Source organism: Rhamphochromis longiceps, linkage group LG12 (assembly GCF_057381845.1).
Source record: "Rhamphochromis longiceps isolate RC_006_pf linkage group LG12, R_longiceps_female_GT1.1, whole genome shotgun sequence".
Classification (NCBI taxonomy): domain Eukaryota; kingdom Metazoa; phylum Chordata; class Actinopteri; order Cichliformes; family Cichlidae; genus Rhamphochromis; species Rhamphochromis longiceps.
The window spans coordinates 41,802,100-41,829,967 of NC_140568.1; the positions used below are offsets into that span (position 1 = coordinate 41,802,100).

Here is a 27,868-nt window from a genome sequence, read left to right on the forward strand (position 1 = left end):
TTGCCTACAGAAGGTGTGAGTTGTTGGGGGAGTGTCTCTGAAGATTTGTTTGTAACTGACAGGTGATGCTCACATATAAAATACAGATGGAGCCTTTGCAGAAGTCCTCACTTTATTCATGTAAATATCACAGCTTCAGGTTTTTCTATACGACTGTTTTTGGGAATCGCGTAGCTTCAGAGGCAATTTCATTTCCCACAGTCTGAACACTGGATGAAGCAGGTTTAAAATACTTATTTCATTTTTGTTGACACATTGGATTCATTATTTATTTATATGGAATTACGGATTATCTCAGAAAATAATTTAAATAGACAAAAAAAAAAAAAAAATCACATTCAACATGTTTTTGTTCCCTTAGTTTTCTCCAATAAATCCTTATGTCGTTTTTAATTGTAGTCCAATGATTAATTATCTCACTTTTTTAACAGTTGGGGACCCATGACAAATGTGATAAGCTGTGATAAACCCTAAAGATTTCGCTCTAACGTAAACAGGATTTACATAAATCTATATAAATTAACATTGCGAGAAAATGAGTTCCCGTTTGAGAGCACTTTCACAGGATATTTGTGTATGTTAGATGAACATGTAATCTCTAAATTTTCTCAGATTAAATCACTTTTTACGTGTCTTGGAATCCTGTGTCTTGTGAAGTTTTCTACCAGAATCAAATTCGTGCATTTCCTTGATTTGAAATTTAAATTTTAGAAGCCAACATGAATTCTACAAAGGAGAGATCTGCATTTCTCTCTTTTTTTGTCAGAGGAACTAAACAGAAATGACGTCGTCACCCACATTATTCTTTTCCTCTTTTTTTTTTTAACATTTAAATGCCAAAAATGGGGCAAACTTTGGTTTTGGTAAGAGCTGTTCACCACAGCTGAACGTTTTCCAATCAGGGGAAGCTGACTGGGTGCTTCCTCCTGCCTGCGGTGGACGCTTGTTGGACTGGAAACCAGTGTGGTGAAGAACTGCATACCACCTTCATTAACTTCATTAACATTAACTTTAAAAACTCTCTCGAGAGCTAGACAGCTGTTGGTGACAGCTGGTGGCCTGAAGACGCACGCCCAGTTTTTATTCTCTTACCTCACATTACTAAAACAACAATGAAAGGCAGAAACTTTAAAAATACTTTAATTCATTTTGCAGAAATAACAGAATTGCATTTCTGGCTTTTGTCATTTATTTTAATTTTCTAAAATTCGGATTTGAAAAATGAAAGTTGCTCTTCAGCTTTGAAAATCTGTTGAGCTTCTGACTTTCTTAATTAATTCTTTCTTAATTAATTTTCCACAGTGAATTAAAGGAGACCGATTCTGCTTTTTCCTGTCTGTCTGCCATCTCTGTACTGATCCAATGTTCATGCTCAACATGGCCAAAGTCTGTAATAATGAGGTCAGAGTGTGTACAATACAAGTTCAGGCTTCAGACTGATGCAAACATCCTGTTTTCCTATTCTTGGGTCTATATGATGGCAGAGAAAGTGAATATACCTAATATGGTCATCTCAGGCACAGAAGCCCCGCCCACTTGCAGCTGATGAGGGGCACCCAATCAGTAGAAAACGGGCTTAAAGGGAGCTAAAATACCTGAGTTGCTGCATCAAGGCTAAACATGATGTAAATAAAGATTACCTTGAACTGCAATCCACCTGAAGATGCTCCAGAGTGGACTGGATTAGGACTAAGCATAATAGGTCCCCTTTAATCGATATAATGAACATACTCGTCCATAATGCCATTTTTCATTAGTTGTATTTCTTAAATTCTGTGTAGAGATTCTGCAGCGAGCTGGCCTACAGCCATAAAATTCAGAGTACAAACATGACAATGAAATTAAAACGTCTGCGTCTTTCCCCCAGTTACTATCACCAGGCATCGTATTCACCACCAAAGACTAATGGGCAGTAGCCGAGACAGTTTGAATTAACAGTGGAACAAAAATTAAAAATCAACTACAGCCAGACATCAAACATCAGGATTTCTACGTTCAGAAACTCCACGTGATGCTTGTGATGATCTTTGTCCTAGCAAGGAAACCACAAACAAGTGAGAGTGACCGTTTTACATAACGTAACAGAAACTGAAGGGAAAGAAAGTCCTGAATTCCTCCCACAATCTCACCACATGAAAAGTTGGCTTGGAGGGATGGAAGGATGGATCGAAGGGTGTTGGCTGGGCGATGGTGCTGGGTTAATCTCTGAGGGTCTTGGTCTCATGGGCAGTGTTGCTGTTGGAGAAACTGTACAAACTAGGCACATTGTTTGTAGAAAAAGTGTATGAGGTGCATCTACAGAGACAAAATTAACAAGTGAACTGCTTTCAGGTGATGACAGTTTGGTATTGTTGTGGAATAAATGCGAACGTAACTGGTGTTTAATGTGTGTGAAAGCAGAAATGACAGGAAAACAAAAGCAGCAAGTGAGGCTTTGAGATGACACTGGAGAAATAAAACCCATATAGACGAGCTGCTTTTAAACCTAGAATATTTATGGTTTTTCTCAAAAAAAAAAAAAAAAAAAATGTTGGTAATACTGAGTAGTACAAAGTACTAATTGAAAGACTGCATGTTGGAGACAGAAAATGCCCGTAGTTCAAAAACAAGAGCTGGAAACAGAGACACGTCCGGTCTCTACAAGAGCATCAGAGACAAATGTGGAGGTGGTATTCACACGAGATCTTTAGAAGAAAATTACAACACCAAGTACACGTTTGAATTGTGAGAAAATTTTACGCCCCTTTATCAGGAGAATGGTACATTCCCCTCACAGATGTGAAAGACATGCCGTCATCAAAGACAGATTCATTTATGTACAGCTGTGGTACAAAAACCAGGAAATAAAAACCCTGTGAGGTTAGTTCAGGAGTGAAGTATAGGCCTCTAAATGCTCACCGGGATCGAATCCACCGAACCCAGAGGTGAACTCCTTAGCGTTAAATCATGTGCAACAGAAGGCCAGTAAAAGTGAAGAACCTGCGATTTAAAGCTGCAGCTACACGGTCACACGCCTTGCTGTGCCGACGCCACGTATCCCAGAATTATGGCTTTCAAACACAGGAAAAGCTTTGACTGGTTCAACTAATCCAGGTTTACTACACACTACAGTGCGAAATGTGCCAGATATGTTTATCACTAAGAGGCACATCTGCCTGCACAGACAGGACTGAGTGTCAACCATCCTGCTGCACCAGTTAAAATGTGTAGAAAAAGCTGGTTTTTAATATCAGATGTTTTGAATTCATTCTTTGAAATCAGATGGTTTCTGATTTAACTAAGCTTAACTTTTCTCTGTTCAGACCAGTGGTTCCCAATCTTTTAAACTTTTCCTGCTCCAGTGTAGAAATGAGGGAAAAAATAAGATAATAGGACACAATGTACATAGTAAGTATGTCCAAGGTTTCAAATAATGAAGTCAGCATATGTACATGAGCTACGTGAGCTTAAATCCCGTGCTTCAGACTGCTCTGATGCTCTGCTTCAGACAGTTTTTATAACTCTCGTTTCTTTATGAGGCCAAATAGAGAGGAAGTGCCAAATAAGGTCATACTGGCACCTGCAGGTTTTGAGGGGCAACTAATCAGAAGAAATTTGACTTGAAGAGAAGGTGGAAGGGAGCTAAACAGCTGAGTGGTGACACTAAGATTAGTTTTTTTCTACTCTTAGGTCTGTATGAGGCCAAAAGATGGATATCCTTAATTTGGTCATCTGAGACACAGAGTGCCCACCTAGCTGCAGTTTCAGAGGGGCGGCCAATCAGAAGAAAGCTGACTTAAAGAGTGGGTGGTCTTAAACCAGGAAGAGTATGGGGCTGCACAGACACATTTAGATAGTTAGGTTTATTATTTTTGTCCTGGTTTTTAAATTTAATGGTATTTAATGAGGTGATATTTCTTGGCACCAACAGTGTCTGTTATGACAGATACAACAGAAGGGTTAAAACTCTCCTCTGTGCTGCTTTATGAACACTTTACATGTACTTTAATTTTCCTTGTTAATACGACCCCCCACTGGTCCACATGCCGTACTTTGAGAACCCAGGTCTGAATGAGAGAGGAGCTAAAACTGGTCGTTTCAAACAGAAGAGGAACTAAGAGGCTGCATTAAGGCCCAGTGTAAGATAAATAAGGATTATTCTGAACAGTAATCATACAAAGCTACTCTGGTAGATTGAGCTGGAAACACATAACATCCACTTTAATACAAGCCATGTCCACTTGTCTCAGTTTGCATAGCTGAATTGTGAGCAGTGTATTGACATTGAAAGAGTGATATTCTGTTTTAAGACTTTAACAGCTGACAGAAATCACACAACGAGTTAAAAAGGGCAGAGACTAGAGCAAAGTTCCCATAATAAACAGGATGCAGATTTTAGTGTGTGGATTTGCAGCTGCTGGTTTAATCGTGAGATTTCTTTGAGGAAAAACTCCAAAACATTTATGTTCCTCCCTCTCCATCTTAAAAAATAATTTCTCATTTTCTTTGTACTGGCACTGAAAACATGTAGTACTGACACCCAGTCCGATCCCTTATCATTCATCGCGTCAGCCTCTCTAAAGGCCTTAAAGCAAACTAAATTCTTATTCAATTAAAACTGACCAAATATGCTTTATTTGTTTCATCTAAAACTAGGACAAATGTGATTTTCCCAGGTTGGGAGTAAAAGTGCATCAGTATTTTATCAAAAATGCACAAAGACCTGGGACTTCTATAACGACACGATGAACAACAGCATATCCGTATGCAAACACATACATTACCTGTGCTTTTTCAGAACAGTAGCTTCCTGTTTGGTTTTGCTCGTACGACATGACTCTGAGAGTCTTTAGTGTGAAAGGTGCTGCTGGATGCATAGCATAGCCCTGAGTTACGACTTACAGAATAAAGAGCTATTCCTTCTAATCATCTGACACAAATACACAAAGTTTAGAGTCCACAGGGATCTGGCATTAATCGGCTCCGAGAACCAAATTCATAGCGAGCATTTTTAGTAAATACATTCAGCCTCTTGGTCAGGAAACATTGACTAAAACATTAAACGATATACGTTTTCTCTCTGGCACCGATAAATAAAGGTCTTATTACTGACGGAGGACATGTCGCTTGCTGCGGGGGATTCTTTGGCCAGGCAGATCAGGGGTTTAAAAAAAAATCACAGCATGAAAAGCTCAAAACTGTGAAGCGGACTGTTTGTGGATGTCAGGAAAAAGGCAGTGTCTGAGCAAATCCGCCTGCAAGGCTTAGAAAAATATTCGAACAACTGATTGTTTTATTACTTCAGAGCTGCAGAGAACAAAAGCCTTTGCAAAAAGAAAACACTTTTATAAAAGACGTACCGCACCGAGGTAAAGTGAAAGAAATTCATACAATGCTGAGTGACATGGGCCTAATTCTAAACATGGATCCAGGATGACGCATACCTCCATGCTAAATAGCATTACTTTTAAAAAACACCCAGCTTGCACATTTTATCCTTAAAAATTTGCACCCATTTCCCCGCTTATTATCAAATTAGTTTTTTGAAACTCAAATAAGGACCTTTTTGCAAAACAATTACCAACAGAAACAATCCTTCTACATTCTCCTATAACATTCAAAAGGTTGAGGTTTTTCTTTTTGTAGTGTTGACCCCCCCGTTCAATTAAATACCTGTCAGTTAATCTGGGAGTGAAAGCAGCTTTCAGCTCTATAAACTGTGCAGCATTAATACGATCACGTGTCTGTACTCTAAAAATTTCACAGCTGTGTGAAATGATGCTTACGTTTGTGTAGCAGCTTTACCTTAAACAGTCGTTTGTATTAGTTTGTTATTGTAGAATCTTTAAGCGGCCATGATTACAACTAATCAAAAAAAACAAAAACAAAACAACAAAACAGACGTTGGGAAATACTTCATCCCAAGCCCAACATTTGGTATCAAGCCTTTTCAAGGGGAGAAAAGAAAAAAAATATACAGTGTGCAAAAACATAAAAAGGAGCAACACCCGGGGCAAATACTTCACTCCTTTTGGGGTTAGAGGCGGTCAGATGGTGTCCGAGTTTAACGTGAACTGTACAGGGTCCTGTATAAAGCTGGAGGGAGGAGGTGGGACAGTGTTTAAAAGGTGAGGTAAAAAGGGGTAGGCGGGGCGCTCTCTCTCTCATTCTCAGGGTGCACTACCTGTGGACCGGCAGGTGCAGCCCGTTGAGGGGGTTGAGCGGGTGGGGCAGGGGAGGGTGCAGCTCCAGCTGGGCCAGCAGGGAGAAGTGGTCCGAGGGGATGTGCGGGTGGGGGCAGCCCGTGATGTTGTTGTCTATGAGCCACTGGCTGTCGAGCGGTCCGAGCATGCCCAGGACGCTCATGTGGGTCTTGGAGAAGAAGATGTAGTCGATCACACCCTGCAGACACACAAACACCACCTGATGTTAACTCTGTGTGGGAGTCACTTAAAACAACACCAACCAATTTAATGATCCACTGCTTCCCCATTTCCATGGCAGCACATCCTCAATTTCTCGTGTTTTGGTGTCTCGCACCAAAGTTACAAATGGTCTGTATAGCGCTTTACTAGTCCCTAAGGACCCCAAAGCGCTTTACACATCCAGTCATCCACCCATTCACACACTGGTGATGGCAGCTACACTGTAGCCACAGCCACCCTGGGGCGCACTGACAGAGGCGAGGCCCTCTGACCACCACCAGCACGGGTGAAATGACTGTCCAAGCTGGGGCTCGAACCGGCAACCTTCCAATTACAAGGCGAACTCCCAACTCTTGAGCCACGATCGCCTCCTACAAGCAGAGGAGGCGAGGAAGAAAGCTTTTCTTGTTTCTCTAATGTGTGCCATCCATCTGTCTGTGACCTCAGCACACCTTGCATAATGCAACAGGAATGGAGAGGAGAGAGGAGGATGCAGGAGGAAATATCAGTGAGAATGCACAGGGAGCGTTTTTACCATCAGTATATAAAAGACACGTGGCCACAGCGAGGGGAGGAGACAATGACGCACAAATCAAAGAAAGGAGAAAAATCTGCTGTTTGTCATTCGTCCGTAAAACATTTGAATCTGCCGAGACTCGTACAGAAAGCCCGAGCTCTTTCTAACAACTGCGGAAAATGTTTAAAAAGGTCCAGTTGGTCTATTTTATTTACCCCTTTCCTCACTTTTCCACACATCACTTCCTGTCCTCTTTTCCTCATCACCGATTGGCTGTTGTGTTTCTTCTTTAATGACACCACCCTTTTCACTGAATCACAGAGAGGCCCTTTGGGTGACTTTTGGTTACTTGTTCTTATTACCTGCAGTTTAACCAATCACTTCATGACTTAAAGCCTAATCTAGTTTTTCTTTGCTTTTCAGAGTAAACATCATTTAGCACTGGAGTGCAACGTGGCAGGTTCCCCTCGATGATACAAATCTTTACCTCTGAGCCTCCCACTTAACAGGTTGCATAAAATAATTCAGGTTGTTGCTCAAACTTCCACGAGTGGACGAGTGCGAGTGTCGTGACTAGTAATGTTCTTGTTGATGCTGTGCTGAGATGTCCAAACTTAAGTGTTAATTGATATTGTGTTGTTTTTAATCTGTTTATTACATTTTTGTGTCATTTTATTTCACAATGAGAAGGAGCTGGTTTTGTTTTTTGCTTCTTTTATGAGTGTTTATAGAAAATCCCTGTTTGATGTAGAGCTCCAGTTTCTAATTTAGTTTCTAATGAATCTATTTTTTTTTGCATGAACACATTAGCTCCTCAGATGAGTAATCAACGCTAAGAGAAGCAGCAATGAGTCAAGCTCGTTATTAGTATAAACATTAATCACCGAAAGTGTTGTTAGTGACTCCGTGGGATTCAGCCAGTGATATCGCCAGTGGGCAGAGACTAAAATTGTAAACAAGTAAATGAGTCTTACAGACGCAGGGTTAGTGAGAATGGCTCGTCTGCACTGTCTGAAGAGCTACATTAAAAAAAGTTGAGTCTGTGGAAGGTTTATTAATGGCTGGCCGTAGATGCCTCGTCTCAGAGGTATCACTGTGAGCTTTAGCTCCCTGTGGGTCTCCCCGTCACTGGCTGCCTAGGTCTCGCCCCCACTTGTAACCTCAGACATCCCCGTGTGGAGGCTGGAGGGACTAAACATTGCTCATGTGACGATTACAGTCAAAAACACCCACCAATCTGGGCTTAAATTCCCCAACAGAGAACTCACTGGAAAGTCTGTGCATGCATGCAAGCATACATATATATACATATATTAAAAAAAATAAGGTAATAAATAACTGTTAAATAACTGACGCCCCAATACTGAATAAATTAACCATTTGTGAGACAAGAAAAAGAGAGCAGAAAAAAAAGAAGAAAAGAATTTGATCATGAACTGTCTGGCTCGATGACTCATTAGAAACCGAAGCTGAAATGATGTGACAAATCAAAACCGCGAGGCAGCTTCGCACGAAATAAAGCGAATACGAGTTTTTGCTGCGGAGCGCGCTGAAGGGTAAAAATCACGGCTCACAGGCCGCGATGTTCAAAGTTTTCCGTTCCCGCTGACAGCTCCCACTGCAAAACTCAGATATACAAAAGTGAAACACACAGCAACAGTATTTTTTTTTCTCGATTGAACTTAATGCCCACCTATAAGTCTGTGTAATTCACTCAGTGATACAGAGTTCCCAGCACCAAATTTAACGGAGGCAGTAACAAAAAAACCTCAGTACAAAAAAACCAATTTGACAGAATTCATCGTTGACGTTAAATTTGTCGCTGTAACGCGTTCATCTACCCGACTGAACCTGCACCTGAAACAGCGACATTATCCACAATAAATATAGCAGGTAGTGATTTTCTGTATTTTAACGTGGCAGAGACGACTAGGAATATCACGTTTTCATATGCAGCCCTTTTGTCTTGACGACACCCTGTCGATGCGACGGCTACAGCGATCGACCAATGAAGGGTAACGGTCCATCTCTGGAAACATGCAAAGTACTCATTATGAGGCTGGAGGAGTAGCGGAGGCATGATTTGCCAGTTTATTAGCTGGGAAAAACCACTCGGTTAAGTTTAGGGACTAAACATTTCTTGTTTAGGTTTAGGGAAACATGGCCATCTGTTCCCTGACTCACAGGGTTATGGTATTAGTGTGACAGCTTCATAATGCCTGAAACCGCAAAGGTCACAAAGCACCAAAATGAGCCATGGCGGTGGTTTTTGATAAAATCAAGTGACACCTCAAGGATGAAAACGAGCTTTGCGCATCAGCATCCGTCCCAGTGTACATGGAGACTAATTTTATTCCTCTCTCTTACTTTATTTCTTCCTTTGGAAAGTCCGCGCTGCGAGGTGACACGCTTAAAAACTGTCAGCATCTGAGTGCAGCGAGGGTCTCCTCAAAACCACAGACCATCGACGTGTTTTACATGATAAAGACACTTACAGCACAGTGAAAGTTTGAAAGTTCAAAACAGATACAAATTAAGATGGTGACAACAGGATGCGTAAGCTATACTGCAATTTGTAACGTGATATTACTCCACACCAGCGCCTGTTATAACATGCCCCAAAGATAGGATAAGCTTTATTAGTCCCACACGTGAGAAATTTGTTGTTACAGATGTCAGACAAATTCTTCAATTATCTGTGAGACGCACAGGCGGACAAAAAAAACAACAACAAAAAACAAAAAAACCTCATTTGTGCCTTTTAATTCCTGCACACATCAGTTTTTGTGTAGCGAGGAGGAAAATAGTGGATGTTAGTGAAAATATGAGCATTATTATTACTAGAGCAAGATGATAAAGTCAGGACAAAAACTAATGTCTGTACACGGCGGCTCTAAAAACAGTATGCTAGCACTAAACTAGTAGCAAACATACCCAGACCCAGATCTTCAACAGTTAACAGTAGCAGTCAGACACAGCACTGTAGCTATTTGCACAGTATAAGCACAAGCTGCCATTCACACACTCACCGATACACTCATGCTTCTTCCTGCTTCTTCCATCTAAAGTTTGTACTGTTAACCGGAAATCATGCGTGACAATCAAGCTCATGTGGATTAATGAGAAACTGATGCAATGACCACTATTTCTTGGTAGCAGCTTCCTCTCCGATGGGGTCTCTCTGGTTCAGATGCGTGAGGTCCCCACCATGAATAATTGCTGCTTTGGAAAGGCTTTCTCAAGAATAAAGACACAATCATTACCTAACCCTGGCTTGCTTAACATGCAGAAACAAGACTAGCTGGCAGAGTGACTCACATTTCATGATAAATATGATCCAGTAATGTAAACCTTTACATTTAAAAAAGAAAGTAACTGGTAAGCATTTTTTTCATAAGTTGGGTAGCTTCTCTCTAAGTGAGCTCACTCTGTCTCACTTCACTTACAGAAACACATAAGCTGACTCACAAAAATCGGGCACGACCCACCAACCAACTTCCGCAGACCTACAACAGTGAACTCGTCAAGCTCAGTTGCTTTACTCAAACCAGGATAAGGTGAGCTGTCAGATCACTCAGTAGTAAAAGGGGAAAGAACATCTGCAGCGGGACATCTGTGTCCTCTCACAGAAGCTGATTAGAGCCAATGTGACTCACTGCACTCTTTGACCAAGTTATCACACAAACACAGAATGAATCTTGGCGTCCTGAAACGTGGGGCAGGGAACAGGGAACGTTTCGGGTGGGTGAAAACAACTCCCCCTCTAACTTTTCAGTCAGACACATTTGCAGGACCAGAAATTCCCGACCCTGCTCTACGCCCTCTCTGAGTCTGCTTCTTGAAGGTTTTTTCCTTCCACAGAGGACGTTTGGGGGTCTCGCTCAGCTTGACTTTTGACATTTTGGGCACTATATAAATTACTGTTACGGCTTCAAATGGAAACGAGTTTATTTGTGTTTTTGTTTTACCTTGAAGTCATATGTGTAGTTGGTGTAAGGCATCAGATTGCTGTCGTAGGCGCTCTTGAGCTGGAAGCTGTGTGTGATGCTTCCATCCGAGTTTCCGTTCTTGCCGTTGCAGTTGAAGTTGGTCAGACATTCGCTGTAGCGTAGCTCCTTAAAGTCCTTGTGGTTCTCGGCCACTCCTCCGTCGCTCAGATACTCCACCACACCTGCATCAAAGAGCAGGAACATTAGCGAGATATTAATCAGAACTTTATTTAATTATTAAATCCTTTAATTAAGGAAAAGAAACTCATGACATCATTCGTGGCTTTAAAGGGAAACTGATGATGGAAACCACGCTGGCAACAAACGAATATACAGACACTTTCCCATTGCCGGTAAAAACAAAGAAAAAACTAGATAATAAAATAAAATAACGAAGGTTCACATTTTTTAACATGGATAGGTCATTTTAATCAAGCTAAATCTATTTTTCTTTGTTATGTATTAATTGTGTCAAGTTATCAGGTGTCCAGAATGTATCAGGTGGGAACTTTAATCAGGTTTGGTTGATTTATATGGAACGACCCTGGTTCCTGATAAGTGACAGAGCCCTACCGGAGTCAGGCAGCGAGTTGAGGTCAGCGCACAGGACGATGGGGATTGAGGACGGGTCAGAGGTCGGCGATCCCGTTGCCACAGAGCCCGAGGCCCTCTCAGCAATGCTCTTTAACTCTGACAGGAACATCATGGTTTGGATCAACTTGACGTCCGAGTACTCGGGGTCCCAGTGCATGTGGGCGTTGGCTACCAGGATGAGCTGCCTCTCCTGAGGCGGCTTCATGCCTTAAAAAAAAAAAAAAAAAAATTCAAGTAGGGCTTTAATTAAAATTCCTTTAATTAAAATTTTGATTTACACATTATTAAAAAAGATCAAATGTAAAAAACAATCTTCTCATGCTCTTTTTAATTCACGTCCTTTTACTTCTATTAAAAGTTCAAATTCACTCCCCAACAGGTTCACATACATTTATATAAACTATAGTTCACTGTAGGGCTGTGCGATATGACCAAAATCTCATATCCCGATATAAGAATTCTATCGCCCGATAACGATATAAATCACAAAAGTGTAACATTTTCTGTAAAATCTGTGAATCTCGGGTCGAGTGTTTTAACCGATGCATGAAACGATACATTTTTAGACACAAGTTGTAACAGCCGCCGTTTTCTTTGTGAGTATTTATTACACGGCGTGCTGCGGGGAAAAGCCTGTTCTAACGTTTGAGTCTAAGGTTTATTTTTTAGCACCGGCTGGCGGCTCTTTTTTACTTCTCATCCGTAAATAATCTGCTCTTTCACGTGATTCAGTTTATTTTGAAAAGTCTCAATAGGATGTTGAGCTTTATTGTGAAAGGTTTATGTGGAACATAAACAAGCGGACACGCGATGCTGTTACTGTAGTTTTTGCTAACCACAACGCATAAAAACAGGCGCTTGTCCGTCTGTAGTGTGGTTATATTAAATAGAAAGAGAGAACTTTAAGAAATTAATATAGCCACTACAGTGACCATCAAAACCATGAAAAAAATATTGCTGTAAACAGTTTATTTTGCGACACCACGAAACAAACGATAGTGTAAAATGAAACGATAGACGTTTTTATATCATCATCCGATATATATCGTTATATGAACAGCCCTAGTTCACTGAAATGTAATTAAAGACCAATACAAACTTAATGAAAAATACTTGATTCCCTTAAAGTTTAAAAAAAAAAAACCGTTGTCACCATTTGTACTCGATCATATGACATCCTAAAAGTCTTCATAAAGAAGCCCTGAAAGGAAACTTTTTCCACAAGCAGCAACTTCCAGAAACAACGGCAGACAAGCCGAGAAGCTGCAGCTCCTGTTGTGGCCGCTTGAATAAGCAGCAACTTAACAGAAACTTAAAAGCAGAAATCAGCATTTTACAGCCCGACACAAAAACAACTTTTAATTTCCACATATAGTTTTCACATATGATCAACGAATTTTATTTATGCTTTTACGAACAAAAAGTTCTATGAATAAAGCCGTGAAAGATGCATATAAAAAGTACATGAGGAAAGAAATCAACTGACAATGATTCTAAATCTGAGTTGTGGTTTTTTCTTCACTTATTTTGAGAATAAGACTTTAAAATATATGAATTACACAATTCTACACACTTTTACTGTACAGACATTTATAGTTCCACAAAATTATACTGGGGAAAAAAACAGACGCTATGTAAGCAAAATAGTACATCACTTTCACTGACACATGAAAAAAAACAAAACTAAAAATAAAATAAATATGATGTAAAAGTCCCCTGAACAAATCCTCATCGTGGTCTTATTTCAGATGCAGTAAACCACAGAACTATGAGGCAACTTCAGAAACTTAAAAGCGCTGACAGAGTAAAATATTTAAAAAGGAAGAGTGCGATATAGTGAGCATCAGTAAACCAGACAGGGAACGACCACAAACAGAAGTTTTACTGTAGCTCGCTGGGAGTGCAAATGGCCTGTGCCTGTCTCTCGCTGCAAACCTTAGTAAGTTAACTAACTAATTAAATACATATAAGCTTTAAAGCACTGATATTATGTGAGCATCATCAGCCACAGTGAGGCAAAACACCTTCAAACACACAATCTCCGTGGACACAACTACACTAAAACGCATTTTCCGTACGACGGCCCGGACCCAACAGCAGGACCTGTATCTGTGTGCAGGTAGATACGGGAGGAGCACTGCCAGCGCCCTACACGGTGACCTCCAGCGGGCAAGTTTCTGACAAACTGTCAGGAACAGACTCCATGAGAGTGGCGTGGAGGCTCGCTTTGTGTTACACTGTGATAATCGAGTGTACCTTAATTAATTTTTTAACAGCGTATATTCTGTTCGGTTTACTTGTCTTTTAAACATTACATCTTTTCTTTCTCTCTTTCCATTTCCAGCCTTCGTTGTAACTTCTTAACTCTCTTTGTAAAGCACCCTGAAGCCTCTGATTAAAACCCAATTGTGACACCTTGTGGGAAAATACATTACTGCAGTTTTACTGTTTAATATTTTGGGCAAAAATAATTGTAGATCACAATTTTCAAGCTGAAAACCATCAGATTTAAAAAAAAAAAAAATCTTGCTCTGTAACTACTGAGCTGTGTGCATATATCACATGTAAGTAATAACGCTGGTTTTATAACCTTCTAAATTTCCAAGTTACAGAGGCAGGCGAGTCAGTTTCACATGCATGGTTATGTTGTCATAGATAATTTGATAATATAACAGAGCTGAAGGCATTTTTGGGTCAGGAGAAAACAACTTGGAATTACCTAAACTGCTAAATTACAAAATGAAAGTCCTTTCTTACCCCCGGAGAACATGTCCTTATTGACCTCGAGCAGCACGGCCACCCCGATGTTGTCTTTGGTCATCACTCTGTTCAGCATGACCTCTGAACCCTCAGAGTTAGCCATGGCTACCTGATTGAACTCCACAGTGTGTTTCTGGATCAAAGTGAACCTGTGAGAGAATCAAACAAGCAGCAGAAATGTCCATGAGGGCTTTGAAAATGCACTAGTTCCATATGAAAAGTTTTTCCTCCTTTAAATCTGCTCCTCGTCCTTCATTTTTCCTGGCTCAGAGAGAACCAGGCTGGGCGACTACAAAGGAAAGTAAATGCAAACAGGCTGCGATGAGTCTGTGATGCAGTCTCCCTGTTGTTTGTGACCATTTCTAAATAGATCACATGAAAAATCATACATCATAAAACACAGCGAGCTGAGCTCCATCTATGGCAAAGATTACCCAAAAATGACATATTTATAGTAATAATATAATTATAATAATAAAATACATTTTATAGCTGAAACTGGAAAAAACAAAACAAAAACAAAACCCCAAAAAACAACTTGAGCTCAGATTTTAATAAGAGGAAATTTTTTTCTTTATGTAGAAAAACTTTTCATCAAATGTGTTCACACAGTTTCAAATCATCACGGCCAACATAAAGGCATGTTTTATAACGTGTAGGGATGGGTACCGGTATCCTGACATAAACGGTAGTAACCAGACCGAAAAGCAGCGCACATTTCGGTGCTTTATTTTTTCCTGAGCTGTGATACACTTTAGATTCTAGCCAATCATTTTACGTTTCCGAGGATAGTAGGCGGGTCCAGGTACGTACGTTCTTTTAGAGCAGAGCTACAGATTAAAAACTCCGAGAGGAAGCGGTCAAAAGTCTGGCTGTACTTCACAGCAAAAGATGCAAACTCAGCAGCCTGCAACAAGTGCTTTAAGCTGATACTGTGCAAAGGAGGTAACTCCTCGAATCTGATGAAACACCTGGTGATGCGTAGCGCGCCGTATTTGATAGCTTGCTGCGAGACCTCACACCGAGCACATCTACTGCGGGTGTGGTGCCTGTTATCGGACCCGGAGTTAGCAACATCCCCCAAAAACCCGAAGAGCAGAGTCCTGGCCCCTAGCCCTGCCAGTGTAGCAGAAATGATGACGGATGATGACGCAGCAGCAGCCGTTCTTCTCTGCGCGAGTAGCTTAATGTTGTTCGTGTGTAATTTACGTTGAGTAGGCTAACCACGTTATTACATTAATGCATGTGAGGTGAACTAGGTCGTAGTTACATGCGGCTGTCTTCTTGTTTGATGGCAGATACTCCCTTCACCCTGGCCAAAAAGGCTAAAATGACCAAAGAAAAAGTGGAAAACAGCTAAACATGAGAGGTTTTTGGACAAAGTTTGTGTTTTTTCCATTGTTTAAGCACTGCTTCCAGCCAAGAGTGATGCCATAAATCCTCTATAGCTGCAGAAAAGGCTAACATTGTTATCTTTCTACAAAAAAAAAAACAAAAAACAGCTGAACATGAGAGGTTTTTGGACCAATTTTGTGTTCTTCATTCTTTAAGCACCAGCACCGTTTCAAAAGTACCGGTTTGGTACTGGTATCGGATAAAACCTAAACGATACCCATCCCTAGTAACGTGTATAAAATAAAGCTCTTAAACCCACTTCTCAGTCTTGAAGAACACGGCACAGCCGTCCACATGTTTCCTCTCCTGTTCTGAAACCAGTTTGGCACGAGATTTTGGACAGAAGTAGCCGTCATAGCCGCGCTCCTTTAGTGTTTCCAGAAACAACATGTAGTACTGCTCCGTCTCCACCTCCTGCAAAAACACACAAGGTAAGAAAAGTCACGTAAAGGAGCAGATGAGATATACAGGGAACGCACACAACATTAAAACACTGACAGGTGAAGTGAACACCACTGAGGAAACCTTGTAAACTGGATAAGGAAGGGCTCAAAGTCATAACCAGGGTTCTTGTACTATTTAAAGATACACATCAGTGCTTTTAAGATCTAAGTAAATACAATTACTTGTGGCTACCAGTGTGGCCCCTCAGTCTCCGAGTAGATACAAGCTCTGAATTATCACATTCACAACTTTGGGGTGTCCACGCAACCTACCCGGTGATGACGACACCCCATCAACTTTTCACGGTTGTGGGGTTAAAAACTAAGGATGAACATTCTGATTCCTTGATTTTCACTCATGACTGTAAGTGTACTTCACTCAAAAACGCCAGTGAAGTCAAAACGAGCAGTCAAAGCCGTCATGATTTACTAAAGAGATGAACGCTGGTATTTTTGCTGTGGCTTTGTCGGAGGAAAAAACTTTGAAAGGATAATTAAATCACAGAAACATGATTTAAGAAGGCAAAATTTGCCATGTTTGATGAATGAAAGGGGAGTGCATCATAATGATTAAATGGTGCAGGTGGATGGCTCAGAGCTCTGTGTGCAGTGCATGAGTTTTAGCTCCATCCTGTTCCTCACGTCTCTCAGATCCATACAAGATTGAAACGGCTGCCAAAATCTAGAAATTATCGGTATGCATGTGGCACAGTCACTGTATCATTTTATTAATATACAGCTTTGTCAGGGTCTGATGATAAATAGTGTTTTGTTTCTCTTCTGCATGTCCTGCAGGTTAGCTGTTACACAGATGGACTAGTTGGTAATATACAGCACTTCTCAGGGAAGTTTCCACTCAGTGGAAAATAAAGCCAGCTTTGTATGGGCAGGATTAATCAGTAACATCTACCTCTTTATCTTCAATACACAATGGCTCGGTTGTGCTGACAGGTGAACGCTGGATACTGTGGATTGATCCAAGCAGTTTACAGCAGCTCTGCACACAGTCTAATGATTAGAGCGGAGAATAGTCCGAAGAATAATAACAACCTTTGTTGACACGATTGTGGGGGAATCACCTCAGGGGACGGACAGATGGCTACAGAAGGCAATGGCGCCAATTAAAAATGTTAGAAAAAACACAGCCAGACAAAAGCAGGCTCATTTTAGTTCATCTTTATTGTTTTTGTTCAGATTTCGAAAGCATTTCTTTAACTGCAAAAATGGGTCCAATGCCTTGTGCACTGGAGAGCAGTCCGATCCCTGCCCTAGTGCATGAGGCTAAGAGGTGCTGGGAAGATGTAGCCTAGTTCACCTCAATCCACAGCACTGTGTCTGGATATACACATAGACAACCCCAATACTGATGTAACCAGATAACCATCTGAGTGGAAAGATATCCAAATTATTAAAAAATCTCTTTGTGTAAGGTACACTATGGCTCCACCACAAATACTAGTAATATGCCGCAAAACAGTTAGTGAGGAAGATTTAAAGTATCTTACAAGGTGGTCTAGCTTTACCTGTAGGCTGATGATGTCAGCATCACCGCTGGTGATTTCCTCCATGATTCCCTTCTTCCTGTACTCCCAGTTTAAGGCCCAGGATGGACAGTAACCATACAGCTGTCGCGTGGCATACTTGTCGCACAGCACGTTGTAGCACATAACCGTGAACACAGCTACAGGGAGACAGAAGTAAAGTTTGCTAAATTACTGAATCATCTGAGAAAAGACACACGACACATCTGACAGTTATGAATGTAGTTTACCACGAACAGCCAGAATAATTATTCCCCAAACTCAGAGTCAGAATACTTTATTAATCCCTAAGGAAATCATGTGGTTACAGTTGCTCCAAGACAATAACAGTAACAGACTGAACTAAATTAAATAACACAACATATTACAAAGTTTACAAAATATAAGAAACAGCTCTACAAATAGCTCAGAACGGATCATCAATGGACTTTGCTAATGCTAACTTTAAGAAATCTGAATGTTTATCTCAGTTTCAAATTTATGAGCCAGTTTCAGTTGAAGCTTTTTCTGTCAATCAACACAGCCATAAAGCTAACGTTAAGCCTTACCAGAATCCAAATGGGGAAGTTATTAAAAAAAAGAAATCTTCTCCAGGTACATCTGTTTTTCATCCCAGGCTGTAAAGGTGCTATTTAATGCTATAAAAATGCTGCTGGACAGTATGCAAGTTTTTATTTTATGCATGATATCAATTTTTACTGCAGCCATAAGAGTGATTATAGAAAATACCCACAGTGGCTTATCCAGATTTTCAGACGTACATAATAGTACTATAACACGGCATGCTGGGTAATGCTGGGCTTTACGGATAACCTAAAGAGCATAAGAAGCCATCAGCTCATAAACGACTCACTCCCAGTGCCACGTTACTATATGAAGGAAACTTACCGGTGGGGATCATTTGGTCTCGCTCTTTCAGAGTGATCCAAGGTCTTTGGGGGAGCTGCTCTGGGTGCACTGGAAAAACAGGCCGGGATTAGCGCTCATTTGTGCGTGACAGACACAGTGGTTTACCTGCTATGATATACCTGCAGCGCTGAGGTCTACAAAAAACTGTTTGATAAAATATGCATGAGTTCTGATAAACAGATGAGGGGTGAGGTCATGCGTTGCAGAGCCGTTTACCTGCTAGATTGTCGAGCATGTAGTTCAAAAGCTTTCTGGTTCCATCTGGCTCCTGGTACAAATTGAGGATGTCTTGGGACAAAGGATTTCCTGCAAATACGATAAGATAAGATAACTCGTTATTGTCATTGCACAGTCATACATAGTACAGTAGTACAATGAAATTGGAAAACTGTCCTACGTCGGCACTACATATAACACAACACGACACGACACATGACAACGCAACACAGTATATTAACTTAGTAATAAAAAAGAAGAATAAGTGTATTTGAATTGCACACTGTTATTATTGCATCTTGTTATAAATATAAATATTATTATTGTTACTGTTTTTATCGTTGTTACCTCCCCCCCAAAAAAGTCCAGGGCGGTATCCAGTCAGGTCAGCTATTTGCATTGATCAGGGCTATTGCCCTGTTGTAAAAGCTGTCCTTGAGTCTATTTGTTCGGGACCTCAGCAGCCTGAACCTCCTGCCAGACGGCAGCAGCTTAAACACCCGGTGTCCTGGGTGTGTGCAGTCCCGTAGGATGCTGCGTGCCCTCTTGAGACAGCGAGTGCTGTACAGGTCCTTCAGGGAGGGAAGAGGATGTCCAATGATTTTTTGGGCCATATTGATGACCCTCTGGAGTGCCTTTCTGTGTGCTGTGGTGCAGCTGGAGAACCACACACCGATGCAATATGTCAGCACACTTTCAATGGAGCAGCGGTAGAAGACTGTCAGCAGCTCCTTCTTCAGGTCTATTTTTCTGAGGATTCTCAGAAAGTGGAGACGCTGTTGGGCCTTCTTTAAGACCGCAGAGGTGTTAGAGCTCCATTGGAGGTCTGTGTCTATGTGCACACCCAGAAACTTGAAACTGGAGACCCTTTCCACGCACTCCCCGTTGATGCTGACAGGCTGCAGCTCAGACTTCCTCCTTCTGAAGTCAACTACCAGTTCTTGTGTCTTGGTGGTATTGAGGTCCAGGTTGTTATCTACACACCAATCTGACAGCCTCTGAACTTCAGCTCTGTATGCCGTCTCATCTCCCCCTGAGATGAAGTCTCTGATCCAGCGGCAGGTGGTAGAAGGAAGTCCGATTTCCAGCAGTTTAACTATTAGTCTGTCCGGGAGTATCGTATTGAAAGCAGAGCTAAAGTCAACAAAGAGCAGTCTGGTGTAACGGCCCTGCACTTCCAGGTGAGAGATGGTGGTGTGGAGCGTTGTAGCAATGGCATCTTCAGTTGATCTATTAGCTCTGTATGCGAACTGGAGCGGGTCGAGTGTGGGTGGCAAGCAGGACATGATGTGACGTCGGACCAGTTTCTCGAAGCACTTCATTATAACAGGTGTTAGAGCAACTGGTCGGTAGTCGTTGAGGCTGCTAATGTTAGTACGCTTTGGCAGTGGGGCAATTGTGGCCGACTTTAGGCACGGCGGGATGCAGGACTGGGACAGTGAAGTGTTGAAGATCTTGGTGAAGACCCCAGCCAGCTGGTCTGCACACTCTTTTAGGACCCTTGTGGTTACCCCATCTGATCCGGCGGCCTTCCTGGGGTTCACTGCCCTCCGTGTGCGCCTCACCTCATATTCCTGCACCATGAGGCTTGGGCTGCTGCTGCTGTCCGATGCTTTTGCTGCTGCCGCCTCTGGTCCCTTCACCTCAAAATGTGCAAAGACGTGGTTCAGCTCCTCCGCAAGCGCCGCGTTACCCTCAGTCAACGTGGTATTGCAAGGTTTGTAGTTGGTTAAGTGCTGAACTCCCTGCCATACCTGTCGTGAGTTGTTGTTGCTGAAGTGGTCTTCGATCAAATGAATCAGTTTTGGGTTTGTTTTTTTTGCTTTTTGTTTTGTTCTTTCTTCCTACCTTACAATTGGCCTTTGGGGGGAGGGACTAAATATATAAATACACAGTAAAAGCAATTAATCTGTGTCAGCTTATTGGAGTCTATGCGTTTGATGGCTATTTGTGACCATTAAATGTGCTTGAGTAAATGAACAACACTTTTAGCTCTCATTGAAACTCTTTGAGAGAAGCCAAAAACGTTTATACGAAGGAAAAAAAACTGTCTGCGTACTCTATTCAACAGCTACCATTACGGGAGAAATTCTCAGGTTTTTTTGGTAAGCAGCAGTGATTCAGTACTCTTATATCGCTTTTCCATTAGTACCTACTCGGGTGAGTCAGGTCGCACGACGCGGTTTTTCATTAGGTGATGGTACCTGGTACCTTTTAGCACCTACTCAACTGGGGTTCCAAGAGATCCCAGGTAATCCAAAATGCGACGTCAAGAGATCGCATGCCACCGATTGGGTAGTCAGTGGCGTCACTCTACGACTCATGAGAGCGTCTCCATCGTGAAAACCAAAACAGACATTATTGAAACCCAGCAACGAGCAACATGGCTACAAAAAACCCCCAAAAAGTCAGAGTCTTGACGCTCGCTTTTGTTGTAGCGCTCGTGTCGCATGCAAATGATGTCACGGGATGTTTGGCTGCGTTGCTATAACGACCCCACAAACATTAGGTGGTACTCGAATTGAATGGAAATCGAATACAGGCTAAGTGGTACCGTCTAGAGATGTGTGGAGCCGATCTGAGTAGGGACTAATGGAAAAAGGGCTTCAGACATTCATTTTTGTTGCTCCAAAATCGTAATAATGAAAAACAAAACTCACCTTTTAGCCCGAGGGTTTGTAACTGGAAAAGCCTTCCAAGTTCGTAAGGCAGAACTCGTAAAAGATTATTGTTTAAAAGCAATTCCCTGCAAGAAACGAGACAAAAACAGTGTTTTTTCTAACAGTTTGGTGATTCCTCATCATTGATGTATTTCTACTGGCATCAAAGCGTCGTCCACCACACATTCTTTTGTTGTCACATCTTCAGTCTCTGCTTGACAGCTTTGTTTTTGTTTGCGAGATGCTTTTATCATTCCCTCTCTTCATAATGTTCCCTGTGTTTTTAAACATTGTGTTTATCATGATCGCTTCTCTTCATTGCTTTGAGATGGCTCTACGTGCCATCCCTTCAGTGACTCTGAAGAATTCTTCGTTTTCAAGGCTAAATACGCACGTCTCCTTAAGTGAAGTTAGAAATACCAGCAGACAGCCTACCTGAGAGAGACCATGTTGCCCAGTTCGGCGGGCAGACTGCGGAGTTTATTGGACGACAGGTTCAGGTAGACCAGGTTGGGCAGCTTGGCGATGTCTGGCGGGATGCGGGTCAGGTTATTGTCATTGATGTGCAGCGCCGTGAGGTGGGTGAGTGTCCACAATGAGCTGCTCAGGCTCCTCACCCGCCCTGCATCCAAACACAGACATCAAGTCGAACATAAGAACAAAAGCACAATGTGGATGAGATGAGAAAAGTTAACTCTCGCGGATTAAAACACAGTATTTTGGCTCTGTCATGAGCTGAGATTTAAAATGTTTCCAACATTTTCAATGCTTCCTTCCTTTAGGAATAGTTTTAGATCTGAGCTTCAAGGCCTCATTTTATTTTTAATGGAAGCGGGCCCAGAGGGAGTGAGTGAGACTGACCAGATATCTCGAGCTCGGACCAGTGAGACTTCTTCCCACTTGCCGCCTCGTCGGCTGGCATGATGGTGTAACATCTGCGGGGATCTGGAGGATCATATTTTTCCTTTGGCATACCTGTTAATCTGAAAGACACAGCAAGAACACGGCAGAGATGTGCTTTAACGTTCTGCACTACAAAGAGCAGGACAACGCTACCGACGAATAACAATAATAATATTATTTGATTTTAGAAAACAAATTCAAAGAAATTATTTTATAAATACTAAAAAGGACTCAAGAAAAACCACCTCCAGTTACAATAACACGATGATAAAATTGCCACTAATAATGATTATTAAAAAAAAAAAAGATATAAAAAAAAAACTCAGAATATATTTATAATCAAAACATTAGAACTGCATTTACATTAATAAATATATTTAATAGTATTAAAATGTTTTAAATGGATAAATAAAAACATGATAATAATTAAAATAAAGAAAACAATTATAAGATTAACAATAATTCTACTTCTATACAATTGCAAAATATCGTATTAGTATAATATTTAGCAATTATAAGAACTGTATTTTTAAATAAAGTAATTAAAAAATAATACATCAATGTAAAAAAAATTAACATTTAGATTTAAGTTATTTTATATTAGATATCTGCACCTCACAAAATGAACCAATGTAAATTTAAATTAATGCCCATTTTGCAAAAATATGATGATGATACCACCATAATAAATAAAAAAGAAACTACCACTGTGATATAAACACATGCTTGTACCAGTCAGCTCTGCTGTCATCACCACTATGGTCAAAAGTTCAAAAGTACGCATTAATAAAAGAAACTCTATACGATATATCTATATATAGAGAAAGACTAACAGATAAAATAATATATTTTAAAAAACCAAATGATTAAAAACTTTTAAAGGAAAACGTCGCCTGTTTGCAATGGAACTGCGTTCTCTGGAAACAAACAGATCCACACTTCTTCTCACATACAGCAGTTTATACGTTTATTAAAACCTTTTTCTTAAATACTCTGCAAAATATTTTCCCTCTCATTCACCCCACCCGCAGCAGTCAACCGTTTACCATCAGCAGCCTCAGAAAGCTTTTACCGGCACGTCGCTGCTAGAGATGATTTCCCACCCGTAGCATACCACAGTGTCTGGACCAACACGATGCCAAACCACAAAACCAGAGGGTGCACCTGGAGGAGAACTGGCAGCGACACAAAGAGCTGATACTCTGAAGTAACTCTCCCAGTAGGTTTTAAACTCAGCTGGAGACATTTTTGTGATAAAAGCATCAAATTTCTGATCTTTTAGCAGCTGACTGAAAGCGCTTTCCACCCTTTTGACCAAACAGGACGACAGCAGTCGGTTATTTAGAGCAACAATCAGACATTTACTCCAGGGTTTACCTTGCAGCCTCAAATCAAGATGCCAATCAAGAGAAAACACAACACAGTACTTAAGGCAAGTTTAAAGAAGGAGGTCTGTGAAGGCATTTATTGAATCACTGGTCTCCTGCTGTCTCCAACAAATAAAGGCTGAAATTTTGCCCTTTATTTTCTCTTGATCCCAGAAACAAAAAGAGAAAAATGTCCATTATGTTACATTTGGCTCTTGTTTAGTTTGAACAACAGTCCAAACCACAGTTTAGTATCATACACGTGAGGAAAAGGCATCGCATTTTAAAAGCTGAAGCCTACAAATGTTTCTGGCTCATTTTACTTACATGCCAGATTTTATTTCTTTAAATTTCAAAGCTACGAAATACCCATGTTTTTAATATATGTCATCACATGTATCCATGGACCACTTGGCTTAAAAAAAAAAAATGATTCACAGAGATTTCCGTTTTGGAATCATCTCAAAGTTTGATTAAAATGGCTCAAAGTTCAGTTAAATACTCGCACTGAATTAAACAACAACTCCTGCAGGTTCTTCTCGGACACAACAACACTACAGAAACTGCTTGCAGAGTTAAATTCTTTATCTGGCTTCTGTGCTCACAAACAATAAACTCCCTTCCCTACAGACTCTGGCAGTTTTAGTTCACACGAGGAGAAACAAATATTACCATAAGTGGCTGGTTAAAGCATAAGACAGGTCTCCTTTTTACATTTTCTAAACCAGGTGCTTCCCTAACCGCGGTTACTTCTGTGCCAAAATAATTTTCCAGTATAGCCTCCCGTCCCACATGGTGGCATGACCCTTCAGAGTTGAAACAAAACGCACTTTTTTTTTTAGGTTTTCTCCAATGAATTAGCAGAAAACTTCAAAGTTCAAATATCCAGGGTGCCTTTTTTCTGTTCCTCTATGTCACTGACACGAAACTGATGCAGTTATGCATCACTACGGTGATGCATAGTTTAATTATGCACTGCAGAATTAAACTATGACATAACACATAACCCGATGTTCAAATTTATAGAAGCAAATATGTTGTAATAACACAAAATTTGGCTTTAGACTGTGACACTCTGACAGGTGTAAAAGGTGTAAAATAAATCTGCCTGCGGGGTATCTCCTGCACTTAGTAAGTTCTGGTGAGTAAATAAAGCCAAATTTCCATCCACCCCTGAATTTCCAGGGGCTGTCACTTGGTAAGATGTTCAAATTGTGAAGGTAACATTTTGTATAGCTTCATTAAATATACTATGCAATTAAAAGCAGCTGATTCTGAGGGGGTCAGATGGGACCTTTGGCTGATTTTATATGACCACATTACAATGCAAAACCCTGCCTAAATGAAACAAAAGTGTAGATAAACCCTGTTTTATTCTACTTTCATCCAGTTTCTGTTTTTGTGTCGGTTAACTAAAATGTTTTTGCACACTTAGTTTAGTTTCAGTTTGCTTTAATAACCTTGGCTGACCGCTGCTTGAAGCAGGAGCGTGCATGTTATTTAAACTCCGCTGCAGTCAGCAAAGCTATGCATGCACAACACTTGATAACTTTTGAGCAGCGTGTATGTCAACATGAAAAGTATGCAAAGTCGAAAAGGCGAAGGCGCAGGGCTATTATGCAGCAGCTGCCGTGAGGGTTGGTAGAGGGGAATAAGTTTGGAGAAGGACTTACATAACCTGTTTACACACTAATACCAGGTCACAAGTGAGCAGTGACAGATATAAAGCTTGCTGGCATCGATTCATATCACAAGCACATGGAGACAGGCACGAATCTGCAGCTCCAGCAGAGAGCCGTCACTCTATCACAAGCTGGAGGGGATTTCAATAGTTTAGGCTCCAGATGTTATCGCACACAACCAAAACAGTATGTCAAAAAACACCTTTCAGGGAGTGAGGAGTTCTTATTTATTTTATTTCATTTTTTTTAATACAGCGATTGCAACTGCTCCAACAGCTGAGTATCCAAACATAGCCATAATGTCAGAAGTGACACGGTCGGGCCCGTTCAGGAGGAGTTCAGCCCTCCAGCTGTCACACCTGACAGCGAGGTAAACACGCCCTCTGGCTGTGCACACGCCAAGAGGCGTGCCACAGCTCCGCATACTCAAACAGCTCCAACACTAAGCCCAAACACGGCTAAACCTGCAGCGCTCTCCGAGCACGCCGCTGGATTTGTTTGGCTAGCGGCTGTGAGGCGCGAGCCGCCCGGGCAGCCACCGAGGCGGACTGCGGGGGAGAGCACTTGGCACGAATACGAGCGGATTTAAGTGCTAAATTAAACCCGGGAGAGCACGGAGAAGGTGGCAGCAGCACAGAAACAAAGTGAGACCTGACATTACCTTCATTCGGGGGCGGTAGAAGACGGGTTATTGCGGGAATTGGCAGCGACATGCAGACGCGGCTGTTGAACCCGTTTAGACCCTGAACGTCTCGGAAACAGAGGGAAGAACAACAAACGCCGTTTCCGCTCGTGCTCGCACACACACACCGACCACGCACCCACCCAGGGCTTCTTCTTCCTCTTCTTCCTCTTGTTAACTTTGGTGCATTAGCGCCACCAACTGGTAGGGACTGGAGGCCACAATGTCGCTCAAAAAACAAAACTAAATAAATAAATAACTTCAAACCAGTTTTTATAACTAAATATGACCTGATAACTTTGATTTCTGAATTTCCATTGCAGTAAATCGATAAGATCTGTTTTAACTTTGATTACACTGAGTTTTTGGTTTTGGATCAGCTACCTTCTCTCACCTTCATATTTCTGACATATAACATGTTCCCTGGTTTCATCATTTCAACAATACTCCCATTGCAATTACCTGTTTGGTGTTTTCCTGCTATGAACGATTAATTGTTTTAACCACTGTGTCGTGAATTTGAGTCGTGATGTATCCCAGTCCTTTCTGTCATCCTCTCCTGTTTCTTCTTCTATTTTCTTTTCTTTTCCTGTAAAACCATCATCCTCTCGTTTCTCCCTTCCATAGCTTTTCCCAGTTTTCCTTCTTTGGCTGCCTCATTATACCTCCTTTGCAACCACATTTTTGGGGTAGCTGTGGCTCAGGAAGTAGAGCTAGTTCGAGGTTCGATCCCTGGCTGCTCTAGTCTGCATGCCAAAGTATCATTGGGCAAGATACGGAGCCCGAGTTGCTCCTGATGCATTCAGGAGTGTGAATGTGTGTGGATGTAAGACAGAAAAGCACCTAAATGTAAAAGAAAGTGTTTGCATGAATGTTTGTGAATGGGACATGTTGCACAAAGTGTGTGAGTGCTTGAGCAGAAAAGCACCACATAAGAACCAGTTCATTTGCCCTGTTATTTCCTTTTACTCCATAATGTGCTGATATCTATGAAAAGGTAACCATAAGCCCATCATACTGATTCTGCATAGCAACTGCTGAATCTCTGTTAGAGTGTCTGGTCTGCTGTCTGATTAACTGCAGTGTTACTGTACCTGCAACACTGCTGCTGGGCTGTTTAAAATGCACCTGTGCAAAGTCTTAAACCCTAAATGCAGGTAAACTTTAGGAAGATGTTTTTCCTCATTAGCACCAGGATGAGATGAACCTTGAATTGAAAAAATGATTTAACCCTGAAAATGATGGACCACCAGCATCATCAAACTTCATGGCAGTGACGTTACTGTATCCTCAGGCAGAAAAATCATGTCCTGTTTGAACACTAGATGTCAGCACGGGTCAAAAATATGTTTCTTATGAAAACTGACACTATAAATACACCAGAAATTATTCTTGTGAAGGGTAAAAATATCAGATGTACACTGAAACCATTATTGTACATCGGACTGACTCGAGAAAAACAAAAAACATTATTCACTGAGTGTTGCAACAGTTTCATCATAATCCGGAATAAATCACTTAAAAAACAGAAAGTCAGGGATCAAGTACTACAACTAAAAAACACTTCCCCTACGGTTAGAGACTTTTCACTGTGTAGAAACCTACACTGGAAAGCGGATGCGTGTTGTCATATTTTACCGCTTTTTTCTAATTTGATGGCTTGTTTTACATGCAAATATTATAGCTTCCAGTTGCTCAACAGTGTTAGATATTCTTTTTTAATGATGCTCCAAATGTTGTCACCTGGTGAAAGGTCTGGACTGCAGGCAGGTCTGTTCATCACCGGGACTCTTCTACTGTGTCGCC

At 41.2% G+C, this 27,868-nt stretch overlaps 1 protein-coding gene across 1 annotated transcript; it reads right to left on the minus strand.

Moving 5' to 3' along the window:
* cnot6l (CCR4-NOT transcription complex, subunit 6-like) lies at positions 1–26,194 on the minus strand. Its single transcript, XM_085426430.1, has 12 exons — positions 26,042–26,194; positions 22,290–22,411; positions 21,864–22,050; positions 21,429–21,514; positions 18,769–18,858; positions 18,532–18,600; positions 17,626–17,783; positions 15,919–16,073; positions 14,262–14,413; positions 11,484–11,711; positions 10,890–11,092; positions 1–6,381 (listed from the first exon to the last, which is right to left on the minus strand). Exons 2-12 carry the CDS (start codon positions 22,399–22,401, stop codon positions 6,160–6,162), a joined length of 1,662 nt encoding a protein of 553 aa, XP_085282556.1. The 5' UTR covers positions 22,402–22,411; positions 26,042–26,194; the 3' UTR covers positions 1–6,159.
* Between the last annotated feature and the right edge of the window lie 1,674 nt (positions 26,195–27,868).

Excerpts from the sequence above, each read along its gene's own strand:
- cnot6l (XM_085426430.1), bottom strand. The coding sequence starts at position 22,401 with ATGCCAAAGGAAAAATATGATCCTCCAGATCCCCGCAGATGTTACACC. Across the intron at positions 17,784-18,531 it reads AGACCAAATGATCCCCACCG|CTGTGTTCACGGTTATGTGC; the intron begins GTAAGTTTCCTT and ends GTCTCCCTGTAG. Across the intron at positions 11,093-11,483 it reads CAACTCGCTGCCTGACTCCG|GTGTGGTGGAGTATCTGAGC; the intron begins GTAGGGCTCTGT and ends TCTTTGATGCAG.